The sequence below is a fragment of the Canis lupus genome, chromosome 20 (genome assembly GCF_048164855.1).
Source record: "Canis lupus baileyi chromosome 20, mCanLup2.hap1, whole genome shotgun sequence".
Lineage (NCBI taxonomy): Eukaryota > Metazoa > Chordata > Mammalia > Carnivora > Canidae > Canis > Canis lupus.
The window spans coordinates 42,824,988-42,845,591 of record NC_132857.1 but is presented as its reverse complement, the minus strand read 5'-3'; the positions used below and the strand labels follow the sequence as shown (position 1 = coordinate 42,845,591).

Sequence of the window (20,604 nt, the reverse complement as noted above, 5' to 3'; positions counted from 1 at the left end):
AAGGAGATCTGTGAGCAGATGACAACAAAAGACTTTCTCTTGTGAAGTTTAAAGTAATACCATATTGGTCTTTTTGGGCCAAATGATAAAATTGTTTTCAAAAGGATGACCATACATTATTATTCCAGAAAAAATTTCAGGTGGTATTCCAGACCCTTCATCATCTTCCCCTGCCTCCTTGTCAAATGTCATTTCCTCCTTCTTTAATGTCCCAATTTTCATTTAGTCGATGAGGACAGTTGGGTTCATAATTTGCCCAATTAGTAAGAGGTAGAGCCAAGATTTTAACACAGGTCAATTTGACTTCAAAATTGGTAGCTCTTTTCCTGCTTACCATATTGCAGCATGTCATTTTGGATGGGTACAGAGATGACCCTAAGGAACAGAGCTGATCTAAGGGAATTACCCAGCCATGTGGATTATTTGGGATTTCCCTGGTGTATATTGATGGTTCCTTAGCATTATACACTGTGTTGAGGAGGCTCCTGTACAAGCAAATCTAATCCTAACCTTCCCTGTCCCTCTCCTTTCTTCTAATGCCTTTTCTTCCATCCCCTTTTTGGAGAGAGGCCAAGTAACCAGTTGCTGATCCTATACTTTGCTCCCCATAAGCCATCCACAGGGAAGACCCCACTTGCCTTTCCTATGACATCTGTTAAGAGCTTGAGTGCCAGAGGATCATGAACCAAGGAGTCTGTGTAAAAGGAACCAAGGTATTTCTTTGGGTTGATTGGATTGTCCTGGGCACACAGATCTGGACGCATGTTGAATCCATGGGAGATTCTTCCAACTGTGAAAGGGAAGGCGCCACCTGCAAGTAAAACCCATTAGTGAGGGGCTAGTGTCAATTGAAAAGGATATTTTTCAATTCTTATGTTGTATGCAAAGAGAAATTACTGTGGTCCAGTATTTACAAAGAATTTATTGTGTCCCAAATGCTGGGAGATGACCCAGAACAAATGATATGAACTCATCTATAAATTCACGTTTGAGGGATTTATCCTAAAGAAAGAAGAAAAGTGTGTGAAGATATGTGGTCAAGCTTTTCAAATGCATTTTGCTTATAATAGCAAAATACAGAGGCAACCTATCAGCTGGGAAATATCTAAATAACGATGGCATATCCATAAAATGTATTGCCATGCACACAACCATCAAAAATGGTGGTTGTGGTGGTGTGTGTGTGTGTGCCCAAGAGTTAGAAATTAGAAACTCAATTACCTGGAGGGACCTAGCAGAAAATGTAAGTGAATGAAATAGGCCTATTTGTAAATAGTAGAGAGTGGTAGGGACTGTTGCAAACTGGAGAGCTTGTGGTTTGACTAGAGGAATTTAAACAACAGCAACAACCAAACAACACAATAAAACAAAAACTACGCCAACCAAACTAACTTTGCCTGCAAAAATGGAGTTTGGTCCCCAAACCACCATATACTTTATGACTAGAATGATGGCTGCAGGCATGTTATAGACTGAATTATGGAGTCCCTCCAAAATTTGTATGTTGAAGCCCTATCTCCCAATATAACTGTATTTGGAGACAGGAGTAATTAAGGAGGCAATGTAAGGTTAAATGAGGTTATAAAGTGGGACTTTAATCTGACAGGAGAAAGGAGAGGGATAATGAGTTTTAGGATTAGATTTGCTTACACAGGAGATCCACCCCAGAGCCTCCTTCAACAGTGTGTGTATTGCCAGAGAACCATTACATATACCAGGAAAATCCCAGATAATCTACATAGCTGGGTAATTCCCTTCAGCTCCTGTTCTTTAGAGTCATCTCTGTACCAATTCAAAGCGACATGTCACATACATAGTGAGAAATGGTCTTCTTCAATCCAGGAAGACAAGTCTCACCAGAAACCAACCCTGTTGGCACTTTGATCTTGGACTTCTAGTCTCCAGAACTGAGAAAATAAAGTTCTGTTGTTTAAGCCACCAAGATTGTGGTATTTTATCATGGTAGACTGAGCTGAGTAATGCAAATAGGGCCTTACCTCCATGTGCAAAACACACTTTCAATTTAGGAAATTTCTCAAACACTCCTCCCATGATCATGGAACAAATGGCTGTGGTGGTCTCTGCTGGCATTCCTGAAAGAGGGAACAGTCACAGGGTGCAGTGCTTGTCATCTCAAGCAAGATCAGTGATCCTAATGGTTGGGGAATGGCAGCTTGGTGTGATAGTCAATGCTGAGAAATGTGAGGTCCCTCTCTCCCAGCATGGCTTGGTTGTCTACAAACCATTACTTTGGTGAGCAGACCATCTAAAGCTTCCTATTTGCCACTTGCAGGTGGAATCATCTAATGGACAACAGAGTCGAGGAACCAGAGGACCTAGCTTTTGTTCGGATTCCTCCACTTCAGTTTTGGATGTGGTTGGGCAAGCAGAGTACAGAGAGTCTGAGTTGAACCCTAACTATTTTAATTTTCTGCTTCCTAGCCTTTGACAAATTAATTTTTTAAAGATTTTATTTATTTATTTATGAGAGACACAGAGACATAGGCAGAGGGAGAAGCAGGCTCCCTGCAGGGAGCCTGATGTGGGACTTGATTCCTGGACTTTGGGATCACGTCCTGAGCCAAAAAGCAGATGCTCAACCACTGAGCCACCCAGGCATCTACCTTTGACAAATTATTTAATGTCCCTGAGCCTGTGCCTCTTCACCTGTAAAATGGGGATAGTGTTGCCCATCTTGCAAGACTATTGTGGAGCCTTGAAAACGATGATGTTGGGCAGAGTCCTGGCCAGAACTTCACATTGGAGGTGCTCAACAAATATTAGTTGCTTCCCATGCCTCAGCTGCCTCATCTGTAGAATGCATTTGTTCTTGCCACTTACTACTAAATAAACATTAAATAAAATTATAATTACTGCCAAATCTTTTCCGCTTCTTAGAGATGAAGTTGAAGATCCCTGGGTTAAAATAAGTTGTTTCAAGTGCTTTGTGCTCCTTTGTGCAGCTGTTCCATGCCTGATGCCTTCAGCTCCATGGAGTTAGTCTTCGATACATTTCCAGGCAACTGCTTTTCAGAGATCTCTGGGGGCTCCCCAGGCAAGCCTGTACTTCAGGAGAAGACTTACTCTCTGGCTGCCAAATGGGGCTATACCAGATGCTCATCTTGCCCCAAGCCTGTCATTGCTCAGAGATACCCCCGGATCCCTGGCCTTTTGGGAATTCTGGAAGAACCATAAATTCATATCCATCTGGGAGTGATTTGTGGACAGAGCTTCCTGAAGGCAGGGAGATGGACAGCATCACTTCCTTTTGGTCCTGTGATTCTGCTCTCCTAACTACTTGGACCATAGTTACATAATCCATTCTCTATAACAGGAGCCAAAATGGAATAATTACAGTGTCAGTTGCATCATGTCCTTCCCTTACTGGGAGTCCTCTAATCTTCTAGTAACCTTTTGTGTCCAGAATAGAATTCTGAAATTAGCCTATTTGTTTATTATATGTGCAATTGTTTGTCATCTCTTTCTTCTAACCAGAACACAAGATTCAGGAGGGCAGAGAGTTGGTCCATGTCAATGTCCTCAGTGCCTAGTATAGGGCCTGGCATACTGGAGGAGATAATATATACGTGTTGCATAAATGAATGATGAAGTGGCTTTGTATCCTCTCTGTTTTTCATATGGTATGTTGTAATACAAATAAGTTTGTGGTACTAGTCAAAGTGTTGCCTGAATTAGGATGAGATTTTCTTTGGAGCTGGACAGCATTGGTGCCTCTTAGGTTGTCTCTTCCTGCTAATTGTTGCTCAAAAATTTGGTGGAGGATGGGTAGGAGGCTGCCTTACTAAATATGTCGGTCTCCAAAAGCAATCAGAGAGCCACAAAATGTCAGAGCAGAAGGATATAGTGTAGACTAGCTCTCCCATTTTACACATGAGAAATGGGCCTGAAAAGGTGAAGTGAGAACACCGGTTATACAGAGAACTAGAGACTAGCTGAACTGAAACTCAGTTTTCTTACATCCAATATATTACTCCATTTAATTCTTCATGTGGGTTACTATATCATTACTTATACTAATTGGGCTGAGGAGAGAATGGATAATGGCTTCCCTAAAGAAAATTCAAGGCTGTTCATGTGGGAAACCTACTATTTACTGGGTTTGTAGATGAACTACACTTTTTACTTGTGGCCACAGAATTGATACCTGTCACCATCTCTCATTATCAGGGATAATAAGGAGAGATTGGATAGGCCAAGCAGAAGTCTCTCTTCTTTCCCTTCTGTAGGAACACAGAACAGTAGAAAGGAGCAGATAACAGGAAAATTGAAAGCCTGGGTCATCTACGATCTAGTGTGGTGGAAGTTGACCTTCTACTTGTAACTCCACAGTTCTCATTGTAAGGACTGATACTATTGTTGGCTCTTTAAAAAAATCTATTAGACAAGCATGGTTATCTTAAAAAAAATCCATTAGGTAGGCATGGTTACTTATTTTTGAAGCCTTTTTGGGAGTCTGTAGTGAGGTACCTTTGAAGTCAGACAGATTTGTGTAAATTCCATTTTCACTTATTAACTGTATGACTTGGATAACTTATCTAACCAATCTGAGACTCCATTTCTTCACCTATAAAGTGATTATTATAATGTCAATCTCATAGAGTTTTGTGTGGATATGATTCAAATTACAGTAATATATGCAGCATTTATCCAAGAGCTCAGTAACTCACAATCCTGTTAATTATTCATACTTTCTCTTTTTGACATGGTAGGGTTCCAGAAATAATTGGAAAAAAAAAACAAACCCAAAGGCTTGATTCTCTTTTCCAGATGCCAAGTTGATACAAACCTACAAGCCAAGGGAGCCAGTATTTGGCCATCCGTCCATCCATTTGCATGTCCCAGGGGTGCACAAATAACGAACAGTTCAGTTTTTCTGCCACCTTTAAAGAAGCAATGAGAGAGAAAGAGAGAGAGTTATTTGGATGAGCCAGCAGATATAGGGTGCTATTTTAGGGAAACTGTTTTTTCTCTGGCTCTATATTGATCTGAATAAATAAGCTAACCTATTTTTGAGGTTGTTTCTTAATCTATATAAAAGAGGCATTGAGAAATTCTGCTCCTGCTTAGAAAATAAGAAGGTCTCTTTAGAATTAACAAGGGGCTTGGTGGATTTACCACCGAGGTGATGAATTTAATATATTGTTTGGCAAAACAAGTTGCAGGAAACATCCAGCATTCAAATGTTTTAGCTGAGAGCAAAATGCTCAAGGACTGATCCCATGCCTCAAATGCAGGGGAAGTTTCCCCTGATGGTTCCTATTTGATCCAGTTTTTCAGAAGGACGATTCGGATTGTACCCTTGGAGTCAGATCTAGAGGGTTCCCTTGTTTCCTCCTGCTTGGAAACTTGAGGATGTCGAAGTGTAGAAGTGCTGGGCTGGGGGCCAAGGTCTTGTGACTGGACTGGAGCAGGCTTGCCTGACCCAAACCATTGGCCAGACAGAGCCCAACACCGGCTGGGAATTTCTGGGAATCTACAGGTACTTACAAAGCCTCAGCAGCCCAGCTGAGTCCCTGAACAGTCTTTTGTGAATGAGAGGACTTTAGAAAGTCAAGAGCTCACAGTGTCTCAGCCAGGCAGGTACTGAGATGAATGTCATGGGCAAACCTTTTTTCCAGGGCCTTCTGGGAAGTGGAAATCCTATCTGGATGGAATGACTTTTATTCAACAAAATGTTTAATTTCAAAAAGTTCCCTCAACAGGCATTGGGTATGAGTGCTTAACAAGGTTCAAAATAGGTTTTCCTTACCTCGTTTCTTTTCCAAATATATTGAGATGCTGGAGTGATTCGTCCTACCTTCACATATAAATATGTGGGCTAAATAGACTGATGCGATGTGAGTTCTGGACATGAGCATTTTTATTTTTATTTATTTATTTTTAGGAAAAGAGAAAGAGAGAGAGAGTGCATGAACATTAGCGGGGGTCAGGGGAAGAAGCAGAGGGAGAGAAATCATCCTAAGCAGGCTCCACGCCCAGTGTGGAACCCAACACCAGGCTCTATCTCACCACTCTGATATCATGACCTGAGCTGAAATTAAGACCCTGACACTTAACTGACTGAGGCATCCAGGCACCCCTTGACATAAACATTTTTAAAATGGAGATGCAATTCTTGGGCAACAAGGGATTCTGGAAGTGGCAGATAAAGGGTAGATTGGAGAATGGACTTCTAATTCATCAGGTTCTGGGGGCAGAAGGGAGAGGAGCTAATTAGCTTCTGATAATGGATGCAGGCTGGGTCAACTTCTTGGGAGGGGTATCAAAGGCACAAAATCATGGTATCTCAGTGGGATTTGACTCTTATTAGAATAAAACTTTATTCTATGTACCTGTGATGGTGCATTTCTCATGAATTTAAATTAGTAAATATTTTTGATCCCTTCTCTGTGAGGCATTGTAGAGAACACAAAAAGAAGTCCCTTAACTTTCAAAATCATGATCTCATATTAACTAAGAACTTACCATGTGCTAAAACTATTATAAGAATTTTACAATTGTTAACTAGTTTAATCCTTTTTAAGATGAGCACTTTTTAAAATTGAAATATAGTTGACACACAATGTTACATTACTTTCAGGTGTACAACATGGTGATTTGACAACTCTGTACATTATGCTGTGCTCACACGAGTATAGCTATCATCTGTCACCATACAACAGTATTATAATATTGATTTTATTCCCTATGCTGTACCTTTCATCCTTGTGACTTATGTGTTCCATAACTGGAAGCCAGGTATCTCCCACTCTGCTTGACCCATTTTGCCCAACCCTACCCCCTTCCCTCTTGCAGCCATTAGTTTGTTCTCTGCATTTATTGAGTCTGTTACTATTTTTGTTTGTTTATTTTCCTTTTAGATTCCACGTATAAGTGAAATCATATGGTATTTACTTCTCTGTCTCTGATTTATTTCACTTAGCATAATACCTTCTGAGATGAGCATTTTTGTTACTTTTATTTTACAGAGAAAGAAACTAAGGCAGTTAGAGGCTAGGTAACTTACTCAGGTCTTGTGGCTGATACATGGTACCAGTCTGTTTGCCTCATACTGGTAATGAGGTCATTTTTGTGCCTGGAACTTGACCTGAGCATGTGTGGTTGAGTTTACTCACTAAGTAGGGAGGTCTAGGACATAAGGGGGATGGGTTAGACACTTTGGAACTCCAGGATCTCCTTGAAATGACAAAGCCAACTTGGTTCATGGTAACTCCTTGTCATTTGTTTAAGCCATGTTATTGACGCAAGATAGAGACTAGTGAGGATGCTAAGTCTTGCTAACCAAACGTGCTGTCAGCCCCAGAACATCACAAATCAGCTGAGGGCAGGATGCTCTCCTGAATTCCCTGAGAGACCAGCAGCCCCCCAAAAAGACTGTTTAGAATGAATGATGGATTGAGTTAGTCACACAAATGAAAATATCCATTTGGACTCACAACTGGCTGATTTACTTTTTGAGCTCCTTAGTAATTCATAAACCCAATCCAAGTGACTAATAAAATGACTTGCAGCTGAAGGCTTGCCCATATTGTGCTGAAACAACTTAGGTGCACAAGTGAATAAATTCTCTTTCAAAGCCCATTAAAGTTTCTAGAAAACATTCCCTGCATCAGCTCAGCCCCTGCAGCCAATAAGCTTCAGGGAGTTCAATATTTAGAGGAACATTAACTCTTTCAGGTTATTGGGAGTCAGTTTAACAGATAACCCCCTCACAACTGGTGGGTGGTATCCATAGATACAAATATGGAAAAATTTTTGTTTATGGTCAGAGCTCAATAAACATTAAAGGAATGAATGATCAGTGATTATAGTGCCTGGTGAGTACACCAACATCTACTTAATCCATTATTGAAGATTTTGCTTTTACAATGAAAATAATAGAAAACAATACTATTATAATTCTAGGAGGGAAGTAAGAAATAAAAAAAAATGCAATTGAATATAGAATTATGCATCTTGATCCCTCATATGAAGAAAAGCAGATTTAGTTGCAGAAAAAAGGGCAGAAGAAGACTGGTAGAGAGGACCATGGGACTGTGGACACTTTGGTTGGATACTCGAGAGGTGAAAATGGCACTGAGTTCCTGAAAATATATTTTATAATGCAATATTTCAAATGTAGAAAATTGTAAACAGTAGTACCATGAACTTCCATATACTCACCAGCTAGTTTCATTAGTTAGCATTTTGATGGCATTGTTTTTTGTTACATATTTTAATTATACATTTTCAAAATATATGGCTTAAGTATAACAATTGAGGACTGGTTAAATAAAACATATCCATATATTGGAATATTATGCAGTTATTTAAAAATCATGCATTATGAAAATTTTTATTTAGATTGGAAATTTTTTTTTAAAGTTTTATTTATTTATCTGACAGAGAGAGCAAGAGCACAAGCAGGCATAAGAACAGAGGGAGAGGGAGAAGCAGGCTCCCCACTGAGCAGGGAGCTGATGCAGGGCTCAATTCCAGGACTCTAGGACCATGACCTGAGCCAAAGGCAGATGCTTAACTGACTGAGCCACCCAGCAATCCCTAGATTGGAAATTGTTTTTTTTTTTTTTTTTTTTTTAAGATTTTATTTATTCATGAGAGACACAGAAAGAGAAAGAGATGTGGGACTCGATCCCTGGACTCCAGGATCAACGGGACTCCAGGATCAACGAGACTCCAGGATCAAAGGCAGGCACCAAACCGCTGAGCCACCCAGGGATCCCCTAGATTGGAAATTCTTAATTAGGATATGAAATCATGGGCAGCCCCAGTGGTGCAGCGGTTTAGCGCCGCCTGCAGCCCAGGGTGTGATCCTGGAGACCTGGGATCGAGTCCCACGTCGGGCTCCCTGCATGGAGCCTGCTTCTCCCTCTGCCTGTGTCTCTGCCTCTCTCTCTCTCTCTGTGTGTCTCTTATGAATAAATAAATAAAATCTTTTAAAAAAAGGATATGAAATCACATGTGTAATAGAATTCAGATTTCATTAAAATATATACAGAAACATGCAAACAAAAAGTCAAACAAAATGTATAGTAACAGTAGTTATTTATCGTTGGGTAGTGGGATTATGGGTTATTTTTGTTTTCTTCTTTATAATTTTCTGTATTTTCCAGAATTTCTTCAAAAATCATAATTTTGAAAAATCAGCATTTTTTCTAAAGCAAAATAAGTACCTTTTTCTTCTTCTTCTTCTTCTTTTTTTTTTTGCATGTCACTAACATGGCCTTTTGTACCATGGCTGGGATGAGGGTAATATTTCAGCTTCCAAATGAAAGAGTAGAAAGAGAGCATGAGGGGATAGAAAGTAAGAGAGAAATGAGAGATTTCCCTGAGCTAACTCTAAGCTGGCCTGCCAAGCATTTCCACGTGTCCCTCTTTTAGTGGAATAGCCCACTCCTTTTGGGGAAACTCTTTCCATATTTCCTGCAATATGCAGCATGTTATCAGGCATCTTCTTTCCCCTTGCCATGGAAGTGGCACATTCATATTCTGGCTTCCTGCACCCAGTGCAGTGCCTGCTGCGTGTTGGCTGAGAGATCATGGAGTACTTACTGCGTAGAAGGGGAAGAGTTCCCGTGCATTCAGGTCCCACTCGTTGATATGGGAACCAATCTGGACCCCGGGAAAGCCCAGCTCCTTCACACAGCGCTCCATCTCCTTGACGGCAAGCTCAGGAGCCTGCATGGGCAATGTCCCCAGGCCCACAAACCTCCTGGGATGGTTCGCAACAGTGGCAGCTAAGTCGTTGTTTAAAAGCTGGCACAGGTCTAAAGTGTCCTGAGGTTTGGCCTGGCAGAGATAGGTAAGGGAAAATCATATCATTCACAACCTACTTCTTTAGATATTTCCTCTGAACAACAACACTTGTCCTGGGCTCAATCATTTGCCGCTATCCATGGCTTTTATCCCTCAGCAAGCTGGGGTACAGACTGAAATAGGCACTGGCTGAAGGAGACCCAAAAGCCAATTACTGCAAAAGTAAAGAAAACTGGTGGTATATTACCGATTAATTAGAAAAATTGAAGCTATAATCAGAAGGGATGGACACAACTATTGGACCTGTCATCCACAGAAGAGATGGAATGAGGATGGGCCAGAGCTCCCCATCCACCCCAGTGCAGACAGGGGCTGATAGGGCGGCCCAGGGAGCACAGTAGCTCCCTATGCAGGAGTCTAGGCCTGGTGAGTGTCCCACATCACCAGTAGCACACCTCCTTGTCATGCCTCATCATGGGATGCCAGGATGCTCACAGACCCCTCCTGTCCCTGTCTGTGTTCCTTTCTGCTCTTCCTGTTGGCAGTGACACTCAAGAGCTACCTTAGCAAAATGCTGATGCAGATGGTTTGCTTTCTCTTCCCCTAACTCTCCCTTCTTTGTTTTTTTCTTTCCTTTTAACTTCATCCCACCCCATTGCCAGGTGTTTAGTACTCTCTTGAAATTCCAGTTGTTCAGTCAAGAGTATAAACTCTAATAAATTTGTGCATATTAAAACCTTAGAGAATTTTTATTTAAAAAAATGAGTCTAGAGGCACCTGAGTGGCTCAGCTGGTTAAGCGTCTAACTCTTGATTTTGGCTCAGGTCATGATCTCAGGGTTGTGAGATCAAGCCCTTTGTTGGGCTCCACGCTCAGGAGGAAGCCTGCTTGAGATTCTCTCTCCCTCTTCCTCTGCCTCTTCCCCCTCCTTGAGCTTTCTCTCTTGCTCTCTTTCTCTCAAAAATAAAAAATGAATCTAATCCCAGGAACAGATAAAGACTGAAACACTAATACTGGAATATGAGCACAGGTGAGGAAAGTATATGTAAGCAGATGGTATTTCCATTGCTCCTAAGTCACAACACAAATGAGTATTCTCTTAGTTTAGCAGATACTTAGTGCATCCCCAGCTATGTACAAAAATGACCTCCCACGGGTTGTGATCATGCCTGCAACTCAGTGCTTGACTCTTAATCTCTTGGAGAGAGATATCCAACCATAGGAATACCATTTTGAATTGTGTGTTTCCCTGGAGAGGCAACATATTAGGCCATTATTACTGTTCTCACTCCCCAGTCATTATCATCTCAGAATAATCTGGCTTGTCAATTTCTGAGGACGGCATTGCAGGAATGAATCATGAGACAGGTAAGTTCTTTTTTTTTTAATTAAAAAAAATTTTTTTTATTGGAGTTCAGTTTGCCAACATATAGCATGACACCCAGTCCTCATCCCGTCAAGTGTCCCCCTCAGTGCCCGTCACCCAGTCACCCCAACTTCCCGCCCACCTCCCTTTCTACCACCCCTGTTTGTTTCCCAGAGTTAGGTGTCTCTCATGTTTGAGACAGGTAAGTTCTTTTTTTTTTTTTTTAAATTTTTATTTATTTATGATAGTCACAGAGAGAGAGAGAGGCAGAGACACAGGCAGAGGGAGAAACAGGCTCCATGCACCGGGAGCCCGACGTGGGATTCGATACCGGGTCTCCAGGATCGCGCCCTGGGCCAAAGGCAGGCGCCAAACCGCTGCGCCACCCGGGGATCCCAAGAGACAGGTAAGTTCTGATGGAATTAAGATTGAGTCTAGAATTGCCCTGTCCAATGGAAATGCAATCCACACATTGACACGTGGCTCCTGGCTCCTGTTCCGGACCGTGCGGGTCTAGAGCAAGAACATGATTGGGAAGAAAGCCTGGGAGGGGACACTGCAGTGTGAAAAGCTGGGGGTCCCTGGTGATCTCTAAAGGGGAGGAGAATTGGGGGGCAATGTCAAGACTTGAGATACCTGTCTACTCACTAGTGAGCTGGATGTGAGCCTTCGCCCACCAAGGAGATGGTCTGAGGTTTCACACTCACCCAGTAACTAAACATGACGGGGACTGTGGAAAGGGCTTGCACGGTCACTCCTAGACACAGACACAAAGAAAGGCAAAGGTGATGAGAAGATTAGTCTGGGCACTCCTCCTGCATTTTCTAGGGCCCAGCAATCTCCATCCCTGCCCCCCTGCTGCTCCTCCTTTCCCCCCTTCTCTCAAACTCTCTGTCCCAGACCTCCCGTATCCCTCAGCCCCAGGTCTAGGGGAGAGGTGAAGGCTGGACAAAAATGAGCTCATTCAAGAAAAACTAATTGGCTGCATTTGTCAAGGGCTATTTCTACCCCCCTTCCTGTGAAGTTTTATTTAAGCAAGAAAAATTTCTCCACCAATTTTTCATCTTAAATCATGTATCACAGAGAGTGTTTCTCAGCCACCTTCCCTTTTAATTAATCTCTGAAGTGAGCACAACTGGAGTCCCACTGTCTGGAATGCCCAGAATGAGTTTCCGGGGTAGGCCCCAGAATCCAGCAACTAAGATGCCTCGAATCTCTTGTCTCTAAGCTCCTGGAGCTGGGGTATCAAGAGAGATGCTGTCAGACAGCGCTGCCTCTTCCTTCCCTCGTAGCCACATCCAACCCACAGGGAAGTTTTGTTAACTCCACTCCAATTCCTTTCATCGCCCACCACTCCCACCCCCTGCTACTACCTTGTCCAAGCCCCCAGCATACATGGACCACTGCGGAAGCCCCAAACTGGTTTCCTACTATCATTCTTGTTCTCTTATAGTTTATCCTCTACCCAGAAGTCAGAATAAGGCTTAAAATTCAGATGAAGTCACTTACTTGCTTAAAATTTCCAAGGACTTTTCATCACATTTAGAGCAAAATGTAGACTTGAACATGGTGTGGAAGGCCCCACACAGTCTCTCCCAGGGCTCACATTGTGCTTTGTTGGCCCTCTGCCTTTTGGAGTACTTTCCTACCCCAGGACTTTGCACTGATATCCACCTGCCTGGAATGTTCTTCCTTTGGATTATCACAGGGTGGGTTCCTTTTCACCCTTAGGTCTTGGTTGAAATATCAGCTCCTCACAGAGGCCTTCCCCAACTCCAGCCACTGTCTCTCCCACTGTTCTGTTCCTTCCTTTCTGTGTACTCAGTCATTATTGTGTTTAGTTGTTTACTCTGTGTCTTCCCCTACTTGAAGGTAAATACCACATGAGCCTGACTGTCCATGCCATGTCTCTAGTGGCCAGAGCAGTACTTTGGCATGTTGAACAGACCCAATAAATGGAAGAATAAATCATTATTTAGTGAGGACTAGAGACTGCAGTGTTTGATTAGAGAGCATTGTTAAAACATCGTCATAATATTTATGTTCACTGATTAGTATGAGCTCCTTTCGATTGTAAAATCTTTACGTTTTACCTAAATACTTTTGCTTACATTACTCTATTTCATTTCTGTATTTTGTAGATTAGATATAAGGTCATATTGCTTGAAAGTGGTGGAATAAGGCTCTTCTCCAGCCTTGTTCCTTCCCTATGTCCCAGGGGCCATTGCATATCACATATTTCAGATTAAAATTGTACTACTTATGTGTCAGTTGGATTAGATACATGTTTTTTTGATCTCTGAGAACTGAAAGGGAAAGAAATAAATCTAATCCAATTGGATATATATATTATAATATATTATATATTATATATATATATTATATATAATATAATATATATATTATATTTTTTAAAACAGGGGGGTTTGACCCTATGGCATAGCACAACATTTCCTGACTTACCTGTTGATTAAAATAGTGAGGGGGATCATTATGAAAACAAATGCCTAGGCCCTCCCTTGAGCATTCTGATTCAGTGGAGGGGGCCCCGAAAAAGAATTTTAGCAGGTGATCTTTATCCTGAAAGAGTTTTGGTGAGAGCTTTTCTGGTAGAATGAGAGAAATAGCCCTAGGTATAATCCTAGCTCTGCCATTTACTATGTGATCCTGAGCAAATAACTTAACCTCCTTGCACCCCTTGGGTAACAATAGGTACAATACCTGCCTTCTAGAGATGTTGAGGGAGGATAAGATGTGCATATACTTCTGACTTCCCTGGGGCCTCTTAGCCTCCTTTATGCAGAAAGGACTAGATCCCTCACCAATTCTGACCTTCCTGGGTTGATCCCAGAACCAGCTTCAAGAGGAACTCAACCTAGTTGAGGACTTAAGAGTTATCTATCTATCTATCTATCTATCTATCTATCTATCTATCTATATTTTGATCTCATTATTATCTTATTTTTTAGTCTTTCTCAGCCCAGTGTTGGATCTTGTGGTGAAGTAACCCAGGGTCTGCCAGTTACATTTTCCTCCCCAGGAAGATGGCATGGATTGCTGGAATCTTTTGTGCTGGACATCTCATCATTTTATTTTCTTACCTCCATAGGGTATAGTTATTAAGCCCCTGGAGCCAGATTGCCTAGGTTCAAATTCTGTTTATGTCCCCTGCAAACTGCAGTGTGATCTTGGCAAACTGCTTAACCTCTGTCCTTCAGTTTCTTCATCTATAAAATGGGCAAAATAATAGATACTATCTCCTAGGGTCGTTATGGGGATTAAGTGAGTTAATGCATGGTAGGGACTGAGAACAGAACCTAGCACAAAGTAAGTGCTCAGCCAGGGTTAGTCACAGTGATTCTCATAAGAATAGCCATGGAATGAATCACAAAACAAAATGCAAAGGAGACACACTTCATCTAAACTGTAGTCATAGCAGTGGTCTAACAACCACTCAAATGAGCCATTTGAGTCTCATTTCTACTAGTTTTCTACTTGAAATGGTGGGTCCTTCCTCGAGATTTTCCTTCCTTCCTTCCCACCTGCCTTCCTTTTTTTTTTTTAATTTAAATTTTATTTTATTTAAATTCATTTAAGTAACAGTGTATTATTGGTTTCAGAGATTAGTGATTGGTCAGTTGCATATAACACTCAGTGCTCATTACTTTAAGTGCCCTCCTTAATGCCCATCACTCAGTTACTGCATCCCTCACTCCCCTCCAGCAACCCTCAGTTTATTTCCTATAGTTAAGAGTCTCTTATGGTTTGTCTCCCTCTCTGATTTTGTCTTGTTTTTCCCTCCCTTCCTCTATAATCCTCTGTTCTGTTTCTTAAATTCCACATGAGTGATATCATATGATTATTGTCTTTTTCCGATTGACTTATTTTGCTAGCATAATACCCTCTAGGTCTATCCATGTTGTTGCAAATAGTAAGATTTCATTTTTTGATGGCTGAGTAGTATTCCATTATATATATGTGTGTGTATGTGTGTGTGTGTGTGTGTGTGTGTGTGTGTATATATATATATATATAATATATGTATACATATATTCCATTAGTATACCATATCTTCATTATCCATTCAACAGTGGATGGACATCTGTGTTCTTTCCATATTTTGGCTATTGTGGACATTGCTGCTATAAACATTGTGGTGCAGGTGCCCCTTCAAATCACTATATGTATATCCTTTGGATAAATACCTAGTAGTGCAAGTGCTGGGTCATAGGGTAGCTCTATTTTCAACTTTTTGAGGACCCTCCATACTCTACCATCTTACAGTCCCAGAGTGGCTGTACCAGCTTACAGTCCCACCATCACTGTAAGAGGATTCCCCTGTCTCCACATTCTCACCCACATCTGTTGTTTCCTGACTTGTTAATTTTAGCCATTCGACTGATATGAGATGGTATCTCATCATGGTTTTTATTTGTATTTCCCTGATGCTAAGTGATATTGAGCATTTTTTCATGTGTCTGTTGGCCATTTGTATGTCTTCTTTAGAGAAATATCTGTTCATGTCTTATGCCCATTTCTTGACTGGATTATTTGTTTTTTGGGTGTTGATTTTGATAAGATCTTTATAGATTTTGGATACTAGCCCTTTATCTGATGAGACATTTGCAAATATCTTCTCCATTTCTGTTGGTTGACTTTTGGTTTTGTTGACTATTTCCTTTGCTGCGCAGAAGCTTTTTATCTTGGTGAAGTCCCAATAGTATATTTTTGCTTTTGTTTCCCTGGCCTTTGAAGATGTGTCTAGCAAGAAGTTGCTGGGGCCAAGGTCAAAGAGTTCACTGCCTGTGTCCTCCTCTAGGATTTTGATGGATTCCTGTCTTACATTTATGTCTTTCATCCATTTTGAGTCTATATTTGTGTATGGTGTAAAGAAATGGTCCAGTTTCATTCTTCTATATGTGGCTGCCCAATTTTCCCAGTACCATTTGTTGAAGAGACTGTCCTTTTTCCATTGGATGTTCTTTCCTGCTTTGTTGAAGATTAGTTGACCATAGAGTTGAGGATCCATGTCTGGGTTCTCTATTCTGTTTGTTGCTCTATGTGATTGTTTTTTTTTTTTTTTTTTAAGATTTTATTTACTTATGTGATCTATTTTTGTGCCAATACCATATTGTCTTGATTACAGCTTTGTAATGGAGCTTGAGGTCCAGAATTGTGATACCACCAGTTTTGGTTTTCTTTTTCAACATTGTTTTGGCTATCTGGGGTCTTTTGTGGTTCCATGCAAATTTTAGGATCATTTCTTTCACTCTGTGAAAAATGTTGATGGTATTTTGATAGGGCCTGCATTGAATGTGTAGATTGTTGTTGCATTTCTTTAGAATGTTCCATTTCTTTGTGTCTTCCTCAATTTCTTTCATAAATGTTCTATAGTTTTCAGAGTGCAGATCCTTTACCTTTTTGGTTAAGTTTTTTCCTAGGTATCTTATGGTTTTTGGTGCAATTGTAAATGGGATCAACTCCTTAATTTCTCTTTCTTCTGTCTCATTGTTCATGTATAGAAATGCAACTGATTTCTGTGCTTTGAATTATATTTTGCCACTTTCTGAACTCCTGTATGAGTTCTAGCAACTTTTAGGTGGAGTGTTTTGGGTTTTCAACATAGAGCCTCGTGTCATCTGTGAAGAGTGAAAGTCTGAATTTTTGGCTGATTTGGGTGTTTTTTATTTCTTCTTGTTGTCTGATTGCTGAGGCTAGGACCTCCAGTACTATGCTGAACAACAGTTGTGAGAGTGGGCATCCCTGTCATGTTCCTGACCTTAGGGGAAAAGCTTTCAGTTTTTCCTCATTGAGGATGACATTTACTGTGGGCTTTTTGTAAATGGCTTATGTTATTGAGATATGTTCCCTCTATCCCTACACTATGGAGAGTTTTATTCAAGAAAGGATGCTGTATTTTGTCAAATGCTTTTTCTGCATCAATTGAGAGGATCATATGGTTCTTGTCCTTTCTTTTATTAATGTGGTATATCACATTGATTTGTGGATGTTGAACCACTCTTGCAACCCAAGAATAAACCCAACTTGGTTGTGGTGGTGAATAATCCTTTTAATGTACTGTTAGATCCTATTAGCTAGTATCTTGCTGAGAATTTTTGCATCCATGTTTATCAGGAATATTGGTCTGTAATTTTCCTTTTTGGTGGGGTCTTTATCTCGTTTTGGGATGAAGGTGATGCTGGCCTTGTAGAAAGAATTTGGAGGTTTTCCTTCCATTTCTATTTTTTTAAACAGCTTCAGAAGAATAGGCATTAGTTCTTTTTAAAATATTTGGTAGACTTCTCCTGGGAGGCCATCTGGCTCTGGACTTCTGTTTGTTGGGAGATTTTTTGATTACTGCTTTATAATTTCTTTGCTGGTCATGGCTCTGTTCAGGCTTTTTTTTATTTCTTCCTGTTTCAGTTTTGGTAGTTTATATGTTTCTGGGAATGCATCCATTTCTTCTAGATTGCCTAATTTGTTAGCATATAATTGCTCATAATATGCTCTTATAATTGTTTATATTTCTTTGGTGTTGGTTGTGATCTCACTTTCATTTGTGATTTTATTTATTTATTTGGGTCCTTTCTCTTCTTGATGAATCTAGGTAGGGGTTTATTGATCTCTTATATCCTTCCTTTGCAATCTAGTCATTCTCTCTCTTTTCTCAGCTTTCTTATGCTCTATCATTTTTGTCTTCTATGTCACTGACTCTCTCTTCTGCCTCATGCATCTTAGCAGTTAGAGCCTCTATTTTTGTTTATTGTATCTTAGTAATACCCTTTTAAAAAAAAAAAAAAATACCCTTTTTGATTTCAGCGTGATTAGATTTTAGTTATTTCTCCAGAAATGGATTCTCTAGTGTCCTCTATGCTTTATTCAAGCCCAGCTAGTATCTCTATAATCATTGTTTTGAATTCTAGTTCCAACATCTTACTTATATCCATTTGATTAAATCCCTGGCAGTGAGTACTGCCTTCCGTTCCTTTTTTTGGGGGTGAGTTTTTCTGTTTCATCATTATGTCCAGAAAAAAATAGATGAAAGAAAAATGCTCACTAAATAAATCAGAAGATAACAGAAACCAAAAAAGAAAAGTAAAAAAAGAAAAAAACCAAACAAGAAGTAGAACAGAACAATAAAGTAGATCCTGGGTGTATTTTGGTCTTTTTTTTTTAGAAGAAACTAGATCTCAAAATAGGAAAGAAAAACTTATATATATATAAGTTTTATATATATACATATATATATATGTATATATATATACATATATATATCTTATATATATATGTATATATATATACACAAAGATAAAATTGAATACAATGAAAGGAAACCAAAAATGAAAAAACCATAAATGTAAAAATAAAAATTAAGAAAGATTTAAGAAAAGAATTGATAAAATAGGAAAATAGCTGAAATGAAAAAAAAAAAAACACTGAAAGACTAAAGAATAATAAGAAAAAACCCACAAATGCTATATATTGTTTTTCCCCAGAGAAAAGCTTTGCAGTTCTTTATGATTGCTAAAGTTGGTATTAGCCAGATGTTCTTGCTGATATTCTGGGGGAGGGGCCTGTTGCACTGATTCTCAGGTGTCTTTGCTGGGTGGAATCACACCCCCATTGCCAAGGGGCCAGGCTCTGTATAGGCAGCTCTAAATTGCACTATGTGACATTGTTTTGCTCCCTGAAGGCTGTCAGCACTGATTGGGGGGGGATGAAAATGGTGATGCCCCAATTTCCTGCCCCAGAGCTGAAAGTTTGTGCCCCCACTCTAAAGTGAGCCCTCACAGAAAAGTAATCACTCTTATGCCCCTGGTTTCCATCAGGACTCTGTTCACCCAGCCTGTGACCCAGCATTTCTATCTCAGGCACGTGATCCTACTTTGAGTCTCCAACCGCTGTAGACTCCTGTGCCCCAGCAGGTACCACTGCTCCTCCAAAGGGAGGTAGAGGGGTCTCCCCATGGTGCTGCTGCTTCCTGGGCCCTGACTCTTGGAAAGCGCGTTCATCTGGCTGTGCTGCAGTTTGTGTCAACACTAAGCAGAAAGCTCACTCCTGGGTTCGCTGTTTGCAGCCAGCTTCCTTGCTCTGATGCTGCACTCAGGTACCCTCATTCTTTCTGTGACCCCGGGGATCCTGAGATCTCACTCTTCCACCTAGGATTCTGTCCTGCTTTGCCACCTGAGCATTTTTCAGGTACACTTCTAAAAGTTCCGATTTTGCGAATTTGCCACTTATGACACTTTCCAATAGCCAGCTTACGGGAGGCTCCCTCCCCGCCATGGTTTATCTTTGATATATCGCCTTGGATTCATGTCTCTGCACCTCCTATCTTGCAAAAAGTGGTCACTTTTCTATTTGTGGAATTGCAGCAATTATTTTCTCAGATCTTCAGTTAATTTTGCAGATGCTCAGAATGATTTGATAACTATCTGGCTGAATTCCAGGGACCAGACAAAATTAGGGTCCCCTACTCCTCCATCATCTTCACTCCAAGCTTCACATTTAGAGCAAAACTTTGCTCTTAGCTCTGGGCCTGGAGAGCTTTTTCCCTCTTACTCCTTCCCATTTCCATATACTGTTAGAACAGGGGCATATACTCTGTATTCTGTGGAATGGTCTACAGAGGTGCTTTAGACTTTCTGCAAAAAATCAACTTAAATGACATTTAAATATATTTATAATTGTTAAAAAAATCCATAGAGAAGTACCTGGCCAGAAGTATCCTAGACCAAATTCTAACATGCCAGAGACTACCTTCTCATTTGGGGCTGGCAGGTTAACTTATTTTGTGCAGGCTTTGGAATAAAATATCTTCTGCTATCTTTGTATGTATTTGAAGTTCTTATAAATTTACCTTTGGTTAAGATGATGATAGTTCTAAGCTGCTCTTTTATTTGTGTATTTGCATTGTTTTCCTGTTTGAATCTAGACCACCCATGTCAAAATTTAGGCCTGATGACAGTGTTGTAGTGGTGAGTTCCCCATCACAGCCCATGGGCATGGCTAACATGTTGTGTAGAAGGTTCAGTGCATCTTCTTGGAGCATATACTCCTCAGGTCGCACAGTCAACCAGGTAGTATTAAGTGAAAGCACAATGTGGCTATCATATCATATTTTAGATAGTCTTCAAAATTCTTTTAAGTTGGGGGGACTATTTTTATTTTATTTATTTATTTATTTATTTATTTATTTATTTATTTATTTTAAGATTATTTATTTATTCATAGAGACACAGAGAGAGAGAGAGAGAGGCAGAGACACAGGCAGAGGGAAAAGCAGGCACCATGCAGAGAGCCTGACATGGGACTCATCCAGGGTGTCCAGGATCACACCCTAGGCTGCAGGCGGTGCTAAACCACTGCGCCACCGGGGCTGCCCCTGGGGGGACTTTTTTTTAGATGTAAGATGAGGAAAATCAAGCAGTTCTTAGAAATTGTTAGTGATTCGGCTTTGA

The 20,604-nt window shown here is 40.5% G+C and overlaps 1 protein-coding gene and 1 long non-coding RNA gene across 3 annotated transcripts in view; one reads left to right on the top strand and one right to left on the bottom strand.

The window, feature by feature from the left end:
• The window catches only part of LOC140611912 (uncharacterized), a 92,676-nt gene that overhangs the window by 41,991 nt on the left and 30,081 nt on the right, over nt 1-20,604 (top strand). For both annotated transcript variants that reach the window (XR_012013229.1, XR_012013228.1), the window contains exons 4-5: nt 11,074-11,145; nt 11,392-11,549. This is a non-coding gene — a long non-coding RNA (uncharacterized lncRNA). The remainder of the gene's footprint in view (nt 1-11,073; nt 11,146-11,391; nt 11,550-20,604) is intronic.
• Nucleotides 1-20,604, bottom strand: part of ACMSD (aminocarboxymuconate semialdehyde decarboxylase) — a 66,485-nt gene that overhangs the window by 24,237 nt on the left and 21,644 nt on the right. The window contains exons 4-8 of the mRNA XM_072789006.1: nt 11,851-11,900; nt 9,574-9,810; nt 4,808-4,901; nt 1,998-2,093; nt 639-811 (exon numbers count right to left, since the gene is read on the bottom strand). Coding sequence (XP_072645107.1) covers nt 639-811; nt 1,998-2,093; nt 4,808-4,901; nt 9,574-9,810; nt 11,851-11,900 — 650 coding nt within the window. The remainder of the gene's footprint in view (nt 1-638; nt 812-1,997; nt 2,094-4,807; nt 4,902-9,573; nt 9,811-11,850; nt 11,901-20,604) is intronic.